General features: G+C 40.9%; 1 protein-coding gene across 2 annotated transcripts in view; it reads left to right on the top strand.

Moving 5' to 3' along the window:
- RBM23 (RNA binding motif protein 23) overlaps positions 1 to 14,802 on the top strand; it is a 72,340-nt gene that overhangs the window by 9,544 nt on the left and 47,994 nt on the right. For both annotated transcript variants that reach the window (XM_075828927.1, XM_075828929.1), the window contains exon 2: positions 4,573 to 4,669. In XM_075828927.1, the coding sequence (XP_075685042.1) occupies positions 4,598 to 4,669 (72 nt within the window). In that variant the 5' untranslated portion in view covers positions 4,573 to 4,597. The remainder of the gene's footprint in view (positions 1 to 4,572; positions 4,670 to 14,802) is intronic.

The raw sequence follows: 14,802 nt of genomic DNA, 5'->3' as shown, positions 1-14,802 counted from the left end.
AAGACATAAAAAAAAAAAATATAAACATATGGTATCGCCATAATCTTATCGCCCCGCAGAATAAAGTTAGTGTTATTTATAGCGCACGGTGAACGCTGTGAAAAAAAAGGAATAAAAACCAATAGTAGAATTGCTGTTATTTAGTCACCTTAAGGGGATTAGTTTCCAAAATGGGGTCACTTTTAACGGGTTTCCCCTGTACTGGTGTATCAGAAGCTCTGCAAATGCGACATGGCGCCCAGAAACCAGTCCAGCAGAATCTACATGTCAAGTATCACTCCTGCCTTTCTGAGCTTTGCCGTTTGTCCAACCAGCAGTTTATTACCACATGTCGGGTATTGCCATAATCTGAGAAATTGTTTTACAAATGTTGGGGTGCTTTTGCTCCTTTTACTCCTTGTGAAAATTAAAAATGCTTACCTTTTATCGGAAAAATTCGATTTTCAATTGCACAGCCGAATTCCACAAAATGCAGCAAAAAACCTGTGGGATCTAAATGCCCACTAGTCCCCCTCGGTAAGTTCCTTGAGGGGTGTAGTTTGCCAAATGGGTCACTTTTGGGGGGTTTCCACTGTTTTGGCACAACAAGACCTCTTCAAATCGGACATGGTGCCTAATAAAAAGGAGGCCTCAAAATCCTCTAGGTGCTCCTTTTTGCTTCTGAGGCCGGTGCTTCAGTCCATTACCGCACTAGGGCCGCATGTGGGATATTTCTAAAAACTGCAGAATCTGGGCAATAAGTAATGAGTTGCGTTTCTCTGGTAAAACCTTCTGTTTTACAGAAAAAAATTGAATAAAAAGAACTTTATGACAAAAAAAATTACATTTTGTAAATGTCACCTCTACTTTTGCTTTAAATTCCTGTGAAAGACCTACAGGGTTAATAAACTTTTGAATACTTTGAGAGGTTTAGTTTCTAAAATGGGGTGTTTTATGGGGATTTCCAATATATAAGCCCCTCAAAGCAACTTCATAAATAAACTGGTAGCTAAAAAAGGGGCCTTTGAAATTTTATTCAAAATATGAGAAATTGATGCTTATGTTCTAAGCCGTGTAACATCCTATAAAAAAAAAAAAGAATGTTTAAAAAATGATGCCAACATAGTACTCATATGGGAAATGTGAACTAGTAACTTTTTGACTGGTATAACCATCTGTCTTACAAGCAGATGCGTTTAAATTCTGAAAAAATGCTTTTTGTTTTGTTTGTTACAAATTTTCGCAAAATATTTTTCACAAATTAACACTGAATATATCGACCAAATTTTACCACTAACCTAAAGCCCAATGTATCACGAGAAAACCGTCTCAAAATCGCTTGGATAGGTTTAAGCATTCCGAAGTTATTACCACATAAAGTGAAATGTCAGATTTGAAATATTGGCTCCGAGTCTTGAGGCCAAAACAAGGCTGCGGCTTTCAGGGTATGTGCACACGATGAGAGGCCTTTACGGCTGAAATGACAGACTGTTTTCAGGAGAAAACAGCTGCCTCGTTTCAGACGTAAATGCTCCTCCTCGCATTTTGCGAGGCTTCTCTGACAGCCGTAAATTTTGAGCTGCTCTTCATTGAGTTCAATGAAGAACGGCTCAAATTACGTCTGAAAGAAGTGTCCTGCATATAATGTATATAAGTGTCCTGCACTTCTTTTGACGAGGCTGTATTTTTACGCGTCGCCGTTTGACAGCTGTCAAACGACGACGCGTAAATGACAAGTTGTCTACACAGTACGTCGGCAAACCCATTCAAATGAATGGGCAGATATTTGCCGACGTAGCCCTATTTTCAGACGTAAAACGAGGCATAATACGCCTCGTTTACATCTAAAAATAGGTCGTGTGAACCCAGCCTAAGGGGTTAACCCCTTAATGACCAGCCTATTTTAGACCTTACTGACCAAGCCATTTTTTACGTTTTTCCATTGTCTTATTCAAAGAGCTATATGCTTTTTTTATTTTTATCGTCGACATAGCTGTATAAGGTTTTGTTTTTTGCGGGACAAGTTGTAATTTTTAATAGCACCATTTTGGGGTACATAGAGTTTGATTAACTTTTTTTGGGGGGGGGGGGATAGAAAAAAAAACAGCAATTTCACCACACTTTTTTTTGCGTCCTAAATTTACGCCGTTTTACCATGTGGTATAAATAACACTAACGTTATTCAGCAGGTTGTTATGATTGCAACGATACCAAATTTGTATAGATTTTGTATATTTTACTACAGTGGAAACACTTTTTTTTTTATTTTTTTATTTTCTAAGTTATTTGTTTTTGTGTCTCCATATTTGAAGAGCCATAACGTTTTTATTTTTTCGCCGATGCAATTGTAGGAGGGCTTTTTTTTGCGGGGTGACTTGTAGTTTTTATTGGTACCATTTTGGAGTAGATGAGACTTTTTCATCACTTTTTATCACTTTTTTTTTATTTATTTTTTTAAGGCTGGATTCAAAGAAATCAGCAATTTTTGTATGTTTTTTTATTTAATTTTTTTACGACGCTTACCGTACGGGTTAAATGATGTAATAAGTTTATAGTTGGGGTCGTTACGGACGCGGCAATGCCAAATATGTGTAACTTTTTTTACTTTATTTTGTTTGTTAATAATAAAGCAGTTTGTAAGGGGGAAAAGTGTTTTTTTTTTTTCCACTTTTTTTTATTAAACTCTTTTTTTTTTTTTTTTTACTTTGTCGCACTAGGGGACTTCACTATGCGATTATCCGATCGCATTTATAATACACTGCAATACTTCTGTATTGCAGTGTATTGTGCCGGTTCATGTAAAACGGACAGGCATCTGCTAGGTCATGCCAGAGGCATTCACTACAGGCAGACCTGGGGGCCTTTATGAGACAGACACTCGGCGATCTTATCGCCGGGTGTCAGTGGGATGAGAAGGAGTTCCCTCCATCTCTCCAAAACCACTCCGATGAGGCGCACGCTATTGAGCGCCGCATCTGTGTGGTTAAACGGGTGAGATCGATACTAATATCTGGCAGCTGAGAGCAGGGAGATTTGACCGCTCCCTGCTCTGTTTACTTCTTCCGATGCAGCGGAATAAGGCCCGTTAGTGACCTACATAAAAACACTATGGGCCGGTCACTAACTGGTTAAGGCCCTGCCTCTGGCATACACTAAAGGCAGACCTGAGGGCCTTTGTTAGGCTCCTGGTTGGCTCGAAACCCATTAGCACCCTGCAATCGCGTTGTAGGGGTGCCGAGAGTTGAAAGGGGGAAACCCACTCTCTCTGAAACCACTTGGGTGCCGTGATTGCTATTGACCGTAACACCTAAGGGATTAAATGGCCGGGATCGGCGTTTACTCAAATTCCAGCCATTAGAGTAGTAGCCCGACTGCCTTTTAGACAGCTCGACACCTGTTCTTCCATGCCGAGCTTTAGACACAGTGCCGTGAATAGGTGGAGCTGTGCCATAAGTTTCCTTTATGACCGCCGTTAAAAGGATTATGTGCGGTCGTTAAGGGGTTAGGTTGTTCATGTTTCTCATCTACAGTGTAGGAGAACTGTATGTTAGTTTTGCTGTACACATTTTTTTATATAGCTTTTGGCTAAACAAGCACCCAGCTGACCGATCTCAAGTGTTCACCAAACACCTTTCAAAGATTAATAGTTCTGTGTGTGTGAATCTTACACACAGCATACATGTATGTATTGTGTTTTATTAACATTTTTAAAAATTACATTTATTAAACGTTGCAGTTTCCAGCTGACTGATGGATTTGGCTTAAAACGGCGCTATACAGTTATGTGTAATGCATATATAGGAGCTGTAGCGCAAAAAGTAAATAACATTTTTGATGTCCATTTAAAAAATGTGCATAAATACATACATTTCATAATAATAATAATAATAATAATAATCCTAATAAAAAGCTACAAAATTTAGCCCCTATTTGGGGAACCCCTTGACATCACTGTCCATACATGTACAGTGATGTCAGGAGCTTCCCCAGGGCTATAGTCCCCGGTCACAGTTAATCAGATGCTGGAGACTTGTATGCATTGTAGCTCCTGACATCAATGCATTCTGATGCCAGGAGTTTTCCCGGTCACGGGGCTCCAGGTAGTGCTCTGCCTGGGGCGTTCTGGTGATGTATCCCACTGTATGCATGTGTCCCCTTCTGTTGGATGTACTTGTTGGGAGTCCTTCTGACGAATGCCTCTGACAGAAGGCAAAAAGGCTATGTGAACTAGGCCTTACCTAGACAGTAGCTTATCTACAGTAACCTCCAGACACGTGGAATTCATATATACAACATATATATATATATGCATAAACACAATCTGGGTTTTGGGCTACGTGTTTTTGGGAGATATGACGAGATTTAAAAAAAAAAAAGAAAAACTTTATTCTGCAGTACTGATTGAACTTCCGCCGGTAATATTCAGCACATGTTCTTTTGCAACCTCTTGATTGGCAAGTTTAATGGGTTAAATTCAATCTGTACTTCTCATTGGATCATGCTTTTCTTGCATACACTTGAAGTTGTTTATTTTTTTGTTATGTATGTGCTTGACATGTAGTATTTACTGGATACAACCCTGCTTTTGTGCAGAACTGAAACCCACTTGGGAACAGACATGGCTTCCAATGACTTTGATATTGTGATTGAAGCAACGCTGGAGGCTCCCTGTAAAGGCCAAGAGAAAGAGGCAAGTAGAAATATTTTCTTGTACTGTTGTTGTTGTTCAGAACTATTAAAAAAATATATATATGTCCAACTGACCTGCCATCAGGAAAAGAAAAATCTGATTTGTACTTTTGTTTCCTTGGGAGACTAGCTCTGTTCACACTGAGGTTTTTTGCAGGCAGAAAAATCTGCCTCCAAATTTCTGCGGGAATTTTGAGACAGACTTTGACCAGTTTGCAAATTCTTTCTGCGATTTTTCAGTGAAAAACGCTACGTCTGCCTCTCATGGGAGGTCGGAGGCGGAACTGCGGCAAGTGGGTAAATACCGCCGTGGAAAAAACGCCACCGCCAACCATTGAAATCAATTGGAGACAAATTTTGTTTTTTGCCGCTAATTCCATTGCGCTTTGTGTCAAAATCGGTGTTAAAAAAAAAAACTGAACTGGGCCTAAATGTGAATGTGGGTTTTTTAAAACTTTTGCACACGTAGTGTATTTTTCCACTGTAGACTTTGAAATCCGCAGCATTCCCTTTATGTTGGGGATGTCCCGTGGGTTTTTACCCTATGCAATGCAAAAGGTATAAACTTTCATGTAGATTTTCACTTGCTTTTAGGCCTCATGCACACGACCGTGTTTTTGCGGCCGCAATTCCCCCGAAAATCCACGGGAGAATTGCGGCCCCATTCTTTTCTATGGGGCCGTGCACACGACCGTAGTTTTTGCGGTCCGTGCACGGCCCGGGAGCCCGGACCGCAGAAAGAACGGGCATGTCTTATTACGGCCCGGTTCTGCAGTCCGGGCTCATTGAAAACATGTGCATGTGCGGGCGGCCTGCGGCTGCTAGTCCGCTGACAGTCCGCAGCCGGCCGACCCAAAAATCACGGCCGTGCACACGGCTACGGTCGTGTGCATGAGGCCTTAGTCTTTCCTTAAGGCTTCTTTCACACTAGCGTTACTATACGTTTCCCTCTCTTCCGTCAGAGGAAGAGAGGATCGAAAGATTAAACGGGAAGCAACGGTTCCGTTAGGATTACAATTGATTTCAATGGTAATTCTTTTGTTTCCGTTTGACTCCGTTCGCTAGGTTTCCGTTTTTTTTTTTTAATGGAATCAAAAGTTCTGCAGACTGCACTTTTGCTTCTGTGAAAAAAACCACAGAAACCTAGTGAACGGAGACAAACGGAAAGCAACGGAAACAAAAGAATTACCATTGAAATCCATGGTAATTATAACGGAACCCCTCTTTTCCATTTAATCTTTCGATCCTCTGACAGAAAAGAGGTAAACTTATACTAACGGTAGTTTCATGTTTGAAACCTTTTAGCATAATAATACGTCTATACAATTTAACCCTTTCACTGCCAAATCTGTATTATAAAATGAAAAACATCTTATGCCTCAATGCCCTTCTATTTCCTGAAATTAAACCCTGGCCAATTGTTAAAATGCCACTTTTTACTCCTGGATGCCTTCGTTCAATTTTGCATTAAAGTATAATTTTATGTAAAAAAAAAAAAAATGCATATAAATTCATGTTTGTGGGTAAAAGTCTGACCCCAGGGGAGCCTTAGACGCACAACTCCTCCTAAAAATATATGTTAAAGATGTGCAGCGTTTATACATGCCACTTATGCCTGAAACTGAAGCGCCCGCAAATGCCGATAAACTTCTTAGTCACCGAGTTTTTAAATACGCAGGGTGTGATTAAATGTGCTACTGTTCATCTAGAAGAAAACATTGTGTAAAAGTAATAGGATGTTTAAAGATTTGGCTAATGTTGAATATACCCGAACAAGGCCAGCTTTATACTATGCGAGCATGTAATTTACAACTGGTCCAAGCAGGGTATGTGCAGACCAGTCATTTTCAGTTCTAGAATGGAAGAGCATGCTGGGAGAGATGTATTAATGCTGGTGTACTGCTCTGTTCATAAATATAAGATGGCTTATTGGCCGACAGCTGTCCCTAGAAGCCCCGCTCCCTCCCGTAAACATGCACGCTGGGGTCGGTTGGTTGATGGTAATGTGTTCGGTATGGCCAGCTTACCAAGTTGGGCAATATAGTGCATACTAAACTAAACAATGCAAAATTGTATCTGGTGTTCACAAGCATTGTATAACCAAACAAATGTCATGTAAATAACGGTCGACAGGCCTTCAGAATATAGTATTCTAAACAGGTTATTCTGGAAAATGCATCAATAAATATTCCCACCATAGCTATTGCTATCATAGTAATTAGGGGCTTTCTAGATACCTCATGTAAGAATCTTTAAGGGTCTTAGGCTATGTTCACACCTGCATCATGGCTTTCTGGTATTCTTCTCCGTCAAAGGAGCAGAACAAGGGAAAACCGGAAAGCGACGGTTCTGTTGCACAACAGGCACGGCCGACTGAACCCATTTGGTTTTGATGGGTTCCGTCGGCTTCCGCCTGGGGGTGTCCGTGGTTTTAATGGAAACCATAGCGCAGCATGCTGCATTGTTTCGGTAGTCTCGGCCGGATCTGCATTGGAGGTCCCTTACAGTTCCTCCAACGCAGATGTGAACGAGGCCTTATATTGATGAGTTTGCATTGAGCCGTTTGGCCTAAGAGCATTCATTTTCTTGTTACAGAATTGTATGGTCTAGTTTCTCTGCATATGTAACTCTTTGTTGGCCTTGAAATGTTTAACCCTTTAGTGACAAGCCTATTTTAGGCCTTCATGACACAGCAATTTTTTACATTTTTCCATCGTCTCCTTCAAAGAACTGTAACTTTTTTTATTTTTGCGTCTACTTTTTTTTGGGGGGGGATAGGAAAAAAATCCAGCAATTTCGCCACAATTTTTTTGCGTCTTAATTTTACGCAGTTTACCGTGTGTTATAAATAATACAATAACTTTATTCAGCAGGTTGTTTGATTGCAACGATACCAAATTTATATAGACTTTGTATGTTTTACTACTTTTACACAGTAAAAACGTTTTTACATTTTTTTTTTCAAAATTACTTGTTTTTGTCTCCATATTTCAATTGCCATGGCTTTTTTTATTTTTTCCGCCGATGCAGTTGTATGAGGTTTTTTTTTTTGCGGGACGACTTCTAGTCTTTTTATTGGTGCTGTTTTGTGTAGATGCGACTTTTTGATCACTTTTCATCACATTTTTTTTTTTTTTTAAGGCAATATTTGCAGAAAACTGCAATTATTGCGGTTTTTTTTTTTTGTTTGTTTTACGGCGTTCACCGTGCGATAACACGCCGGGTGCCGGTGGGGTGAGAGAGGGAGCTCCCTCCATCTCTCCAAAACCACTCGGATGCGACGCTCGCTATTGAGCGCCGCATCTGACGGGTTAAAGGGGTGAGAGCAATACTGATATTACTGTTTCCCGTTCGATCAGGGCTGCTCCTTGCTCTCCGCTACCTCTCGTAGCTGAGAACAGGGAGATTTAATGGCTCCCTGCTGTTTATTTATTAGGATTCAGCGCCGTAAAAAGGCTATTGCATCAGAATAAAGCCGTAAAAACACTAAAGGGCGGTCACTAACGGGTTAAGGGTGTTCACATTCGTGTTCGGTTTCTGTTGTTGGGTTCCATTAGACCCGTCGAGGAACCTATTAACGGAAAGGCAAACTGAAACCATGGTAATGCTCAGGAAACCTTACGGAACGGAGACAAATGGAAACCATTTGCAACGGAAGCATTACCATTGAAATCAATAGTAATGCAAATGGAAAGCTATGGTTTCCGTTTCGTGGGTTCCCCTGACAAAGGTCTGACGGAACCTCGACGCACATGTGAACGAAGCTTAAAGAGGCTCTGTCACCACATTATAAGTTATAGTTATAGTTATATCACTATGTGCAGCTACATACACAAGAATCCTGACACTTCTGAATCTTTTTTTGTGAGATTCCGGCAAGTGAAACCAAATCTCGCGAGATTACGGAGCTAAACGAGATTTGGTTTCACTTGCCGGAATCTCACAAAAAAAGATTCAGAAGTGTTAGGATTCTGAGTACACATGACGTCCAGGCTGGATTTCATGTGTATTCATTATCAGGACACTGTAGTAATGTTAGGGCTTGTGTATGTAGCTGCACATAGTGATATAACTATATCGCTAGTGCAGTGTAAATGAATGGAGAGGAGTGCATGATGCTGATTGGTCAGCGTCATGCACTCCTCTGTACAACGCCCACTTGGTCGAAAGTAAAAATACGCCCACTTGGGCATTAAGAAAGCTCATTAGCATAAACCAAAATCGCTCCTAACGTTGTGAAAATAGATCGTTTTTTTTAAATAAAAAGCATTACTGTCACCTATATTACAGCGCCCATCTCCTTATGTAGGAGATAGGCTCTGTCACCAGATTATTAGTGCCCTATCTCCTACAAGATCTGTGTATGACTGACCAATCAGTGACCAATCAGCGTCATACACTTCTCATTGTTCCAGCCCATTGTTACAGTGTGATAGTGCAGTGAAAGAAGCTGGGCTGGAACAAGGAGTCCAGCCTGGGCGTCATGTGTATTCAGAATCCTGACATGGATATCCCGTCATGTGTATTCAGAATCCTGACGCTTCTGAATCTTTTCTGTGAGATTTCCAGCAAGGGAAACAAAATCTTGTTTACCTCGTAATCTCGCGAGATTACGCGTGGCTTGCTGGAATCTCACAGAAAAGATTCAGAAGTGTCAGGATTCTGAATACACATGACGTCCAGGCTGGAGGTCATGTGTATTTATTATCAGGACACTTGTGTATGTGGCTGCACATCGTTCTAGTAAGAACACTATGTGCTGTGTAAATGAATGGAGAGGAGTGCATGATGCTGATTGGTCACTGATTCGTCAGCATCATACACTTCTATTCACAACTCCCAGTTAGTAAAACAAGTAAATACGCCCAGTTAAAAACACAATACACGCCCAGTTGGACATACGAAAAAAAAACACGGCAGTTGTCCATTTCAAAGCTCATTTGCATATATATATATATATATATATATATATAATTGCTCATAACTTGGCCAAAAATGAACGTTTTTAAAAAAAACAAACGTTACTGTTATCTACATTGCAGCGCCGATCACATGCAATAGGCGATAGGGATTTAAGAATCTGGTGACAGCCTCTTTAAACAGACCGTAAACGTTCCAAAAAAAGAATGGAACGCTTGCTTTACCACAAATGTATCCTGTTTCTTTAGTGCTGTTTTACTGGGAGATGCTCTACACAGGTAACACTAAGGCCCTGTTCATATCTGCATCGGAGACTCTATTAGGAGCAACTGTCGCTGATTAGGATTTTTTTTTTGCTCGACAAAATAACGCAGCATGCGACGCTATTTTGTCTGGCAAAATGACGGGAACCTGATCGAAACCATTAAAGTCAATTGGTTTAGTTTGTTTGTCATTCGACGGATCCGAAGCTTCCGGTTTTCCCGTTATCTTGTTCATTTTATGGATTAGAGTAATGGAAATCGTAGCTTGGATGTGAACTGAGCCATATCCCAGAATGATTTAAAGAAGGGGTTATCCGGGCACAAAAAAAATAATTGCCTATTTGATTAAAATTAGAAATTGATCCTACTTGCCTGTATACTTGTGTAGCGAGTCTAGCTCAGTTTAATTAATTTTCATAAGCTACCACTGACTCCATAAGTTCTGTAGTTCGTGTCATAATGATGACTTGCCGACGCATGACCACGTGATTGATAGCATTCTCCCCTTTTAGTGGTTTCGGAGCATCATGAAGTCACATGACCGCTAACTGTAGCAGGGTCAGTGTGTCATTCGGTTACTTGAGCTCTCCCTCCAGTGTCGTCAGCGCATCATGTGACCACTAGGGGGCTTGTGCTATGACGTACCGGCAGTAGTAAGCTAGTCCTCTTCAACAGCATCTAATCCCGGGGCATGTACATTGCCATAATGATGTGTGGTGTACAAGAGCTGAAAGGGGATTGGGGACTGGAGACCCAGCGGGAGAGCACAGGGATTACACTATGCAGGGCCGCTATGTGGGCAGTAATGCCGTCAGGGTCCCAGCCACATGGCTGAAAAAAAGCTGCCTGCCGGACTTGCCCCCCTCCCCCTTTGCCACCCTACTGTAACTTCTCCCTCTCCTGGCAGGCTGTCAGGAGAGGGAGAACAGTAATCGTAATTATTTTTTTTTCCATTTAAATATCTATCTCCTATCTAGCAGCGGACGCACAGCTGAGGACCCCTGTGCAAGAACAGTATGTGGGCCCCTTTCTCCAATATCTCATCAAAAGTCACCCCCTTCTGTCTATATTACAATCGATCAGTGATTGACAGCCATAAAATTCATTAGCTCAGGCATTTACATTCAATTTATTAGACAGAAGAAGGGTACTTTAAGGTGATGTTGGGCCCCCTTACCTGCTGGGCCCCTGTGCAGTTGCACCAATGTTATGTCCGCCCCTGTATCTATCTTATCTATCGTCACGCGGCCAAAGATCACTATATTCCGTAGCCTACATGGCGAATAATGACAGTGAATGTGGTCGCAGTCATTTTACTTGCAATGTAGGTTACTAGACAAAACTATTTTTGGCCATGGGATCTGTGTCGTGGCCAAAGTAGTCGTGTAGCCCCACATCTAAACAAAAAGAGTAAAGTCAAATGCTATTAGTCGCACATCCAAAACAATTAAAATTACTTTGACACTATACATGAAAGTACAAACCATGAGCACTGCAGTACTCAAAAGGGAAAAAACATCTAAAAACAATTAAAATTGAAGAAAAAAAGAAAGCACGTGTCCTAAATGATTACCAAAAGGACCCCTACTTTTGCCCTATAAGAATTTAAACCGGAAAAATGTCACTTAAAAGGAAGAACACACAGAAAAATCTGCATTTGAATGACTAAAAATGCAATGTCAAATATAGAATGCAAAGACCATGCAAATGAAAGAAGATGGTGTGCAAGATAGGAAAATATGTGATTAATACACAATGCTGGTGGAATTAAAGGCCACGTCCTGTGAAGGCAAGAGTGGGGCTGGGACCCCACACGCATCGGCGTTGGTAAGGCTTAATCAGGGGTAACTCTTTTTGGACAAGATGCCTTATTTTATATCCCTAATGATACAATATAATCAATGGATACATAGCAGTGGCAAAGGAATGGAACTAGTGGTGGCTGTGATATATATGGACAAAACTCTCCTCAGCCCAAAGGACTCCATTCCTGGTTTAAAAAAAAACTCCATCCCACAAGCAGTTTAGGTGCCAAATCTAAACAGGAACCAGGAAGTTAGACCGTCACATGGCGCACACTGCCCCACTAACTGTTTCAGGGTTGGTGTGCACACTGCCCCACTTCCTGTTTGGGGGGGCACGTGCACACTGCCCCGCTTCCTGTTTCCACATCAAATAACGACAAGGTATGCGCAAGCCCTAGTAAAAAAAGCAATGTAGTATGCGCAAATGAGTTGTCTCCCCTGATAAGGAGTCAAATTCAGAGGCAACCCAGATCACGTCACAAAAGTTTTGTGCCCAGGTCTCTCTTCCGGTACCGGAAGTGGTCAAAACAGGCTTCAAAGAGTGGCAATAGAGAGCATGCGCAATGCCACCATGATAGATGCATATATCTCTTCTTTAACCTGTTAGTGACCGCCCCATAGTGTTTTTACGGCGGCCACTAACGAGCTTTATTCCGATGCATTAGCCTTTTTATGGCGCTGCATCTGAATAAATAAACAGAGCAGGGAGCCGTTAAATCTCCCTGCTCTGAGCTACCAGAGGTAGCTGAGGGCTTGGGGCATCCCTGCTCGAACGGGTGAGTCAGTATCGATCTCACCCGTTTAACCCATCAGATGCGGCGCTCAATAGAGAGCGCTGCATCTGAGTTGTTTAGGAGAGAGGGAGGGAGCTCCCTCTCATCCCACCGACACCCGGTGATAAGATCGCCGAGTGTCTGTGTCTCCCATGGCAGCTGGGGGCCTAATAAAGGCCCCCAGGTCTACCTGTAGTGTATGCCTGCTAGGTCATGCCAGAGACATGGCCTAGCAGATGCCTGTCTGCTTTACACGGACAGGCATAATACACTGCAATACAGAAGTATTACAGTGTATTATAAATGCGATCGTAGGATCGCATAGTGAAGTCCCGTAGTGGGACTAGTAAAAAAAAAAAAAAAGTTTAAGAAAAAATGAAAAACCCAGTTTTTCCCCTTACAAACTACTTTTATTATTAAAAAACAAAATCAAGTTAATTACACATTTGGTATCGCCGCGTCCGTAACGACCCCAACTATAAAGTTATTACAGAATTTAACCCGCACGGTGAGCATTGTAAAAAATGTAATAAAAAAACAATGCAAAAATTGTGGTTTTCTTTGAATCCTGCCTTTAAAAAAAAAAGTGATCAAAATGGTACCGATAAAAACAAGTCGTCCCGCACAAAAAAAAGCCCCTATACAACTGCACTGGCGAAAAAATAAAGTTATGGCTCTTCAAATATGGAGACACCAAAAACAAATAATTTTGAAAAGAACATGTTTTCACTGTGTAAAAGTACTAAAACATACAAAACCTATATAAATTTGGTATCGTTGCATTCGCAACAACCCACTGAATAAAGTTATTCTGTTATTTATACCACACGGTAAACGGCGTAAATTTAGGACGCAAAAAAGTGTGGCGAAATTGCAGGTTTTTTTTTCTATTCCCCCCCCCCCCCCCCCCCCCCACCCAAAAAAAAAGTTAATAAAAACTAATCAATAAATTCTATGGAACCCAAAATGGTGCTATTAAAAATTACAACTTGTCCTGCAAAAAACAAGACCTAATACAGCTATGTCAACGCAAAAATAAAAAAAGTTAGCTCTTTGAATTAGACTATGGAAAAACATAAAAAATAGCTTAGTCATGAAGGTCTAAAGTAGGCTGGTCATTAAGGGGTTAAATACCACCCCCACCCCAAAAAAAAATTATAAATTAAATAGGATGCAAAAACAACCATGTAAAGTGAAACCATATACATATATGAATTTAACTATGAACAATAACTGTTCAATGAGGACAGTTTAGTGTCCCAACTCTAATATATCAATATGAGATGGATGGATAGATAGGTGATTATAATATCTTTAAATAAATCGCAATTTAGATATATATTTTTACATTTTATTTGTGTTATACAAATAAAGATTATTATTATTTCTCGCTATATCTTTCATATCAGATGTATTGATCAATCTTATGCTGGGGCTTGACTGCGACTTTGGCCACGACACTGGTCACATGCTCAGAGATCGCTATGGAATATTTGCTCTCTAAAACCCACTTTGCGCGCCATTCATTGTAAGCTCTGCCTTGTGCCCAGCGTGCAAGAAATGTGGACATATTTGGTATCATTGAAGACGGCAGAAGTTGCCAAATATGTATTCAGGTGTTTACCCAGTGGCATGCACCAGATGTAAAAAATAAAAAAAAAACACCTAAAATTACATATTCCTTTTCCTTTTACATTTTTTTTAAAAATATAATTATTTTTTTTACACAATATGGAAGCCCAACATGTGCTGAGAAAAACAAGACCTAATACATGTAGGTTGGAAGAGCAATAGAAGAACAATCTGCTTTTAAATTGGCACATGACTAAAACTTCACTACAAATCACAATATAACTTAAGTGAACCAGGTTTACCTTTTTTTTTTTTTTTTTTTTTTTGAAGGATGGAATCGTGTAGTAGACTGTGCTATTCCATCCTAAGAGATCCCGCAAAAAAAAAAATGTATACTGCTCCTGACAACACTATGTGGACAGTAATGTCAGGAGCTTCCCAATGCCGGAGTCCCCAGTCCCCAGTCGGAGCATTGCAATTTCTCTGCCTTTGGACTTTGTCCCTGGGAAAGCTCCTGACATCACTGTCCATATATGGGCATCCGGATCAGTGCCGGAGTCTCTGGGCAGAGCTCTAGTAGAAGCTCTGGGGACTCCAGCCCTGGAAAGCTACTAACGTCACTGTTCATTTATGGGACCATTTCCCGGGCGACGGATCCTACCGTATGCTATACAGTGGGGTACGTTTTGGCTGAATTGAACTAAACGGGTGCATTAACTGTTATTAAAACCAGGGCATTAACCAGTCATGTGCCTGACCCGTGGTTTCGTTCACTGTAATTGACATCCGTACCAAAATCCA

This window comes from Rhinoderma darwinii, chromosome 1 (assembly GCF_050947455.1).
Source record: "Rhinoderma darwinii isolate aRhiDar2 chromosome 1, aRhiDar2.hap1, whole genome shotgun sequence".
NCBI lineage: Eukaryota > Metazoa > Chordata > Amphibia > Anura > Rhinodermatidae > Rhinoderma > Rhinoderma darwinii.
Note: the sequence above shows the minus strand (reverse complement) of the source record. Positions and strands in the feature narration are given on the sequence as shown.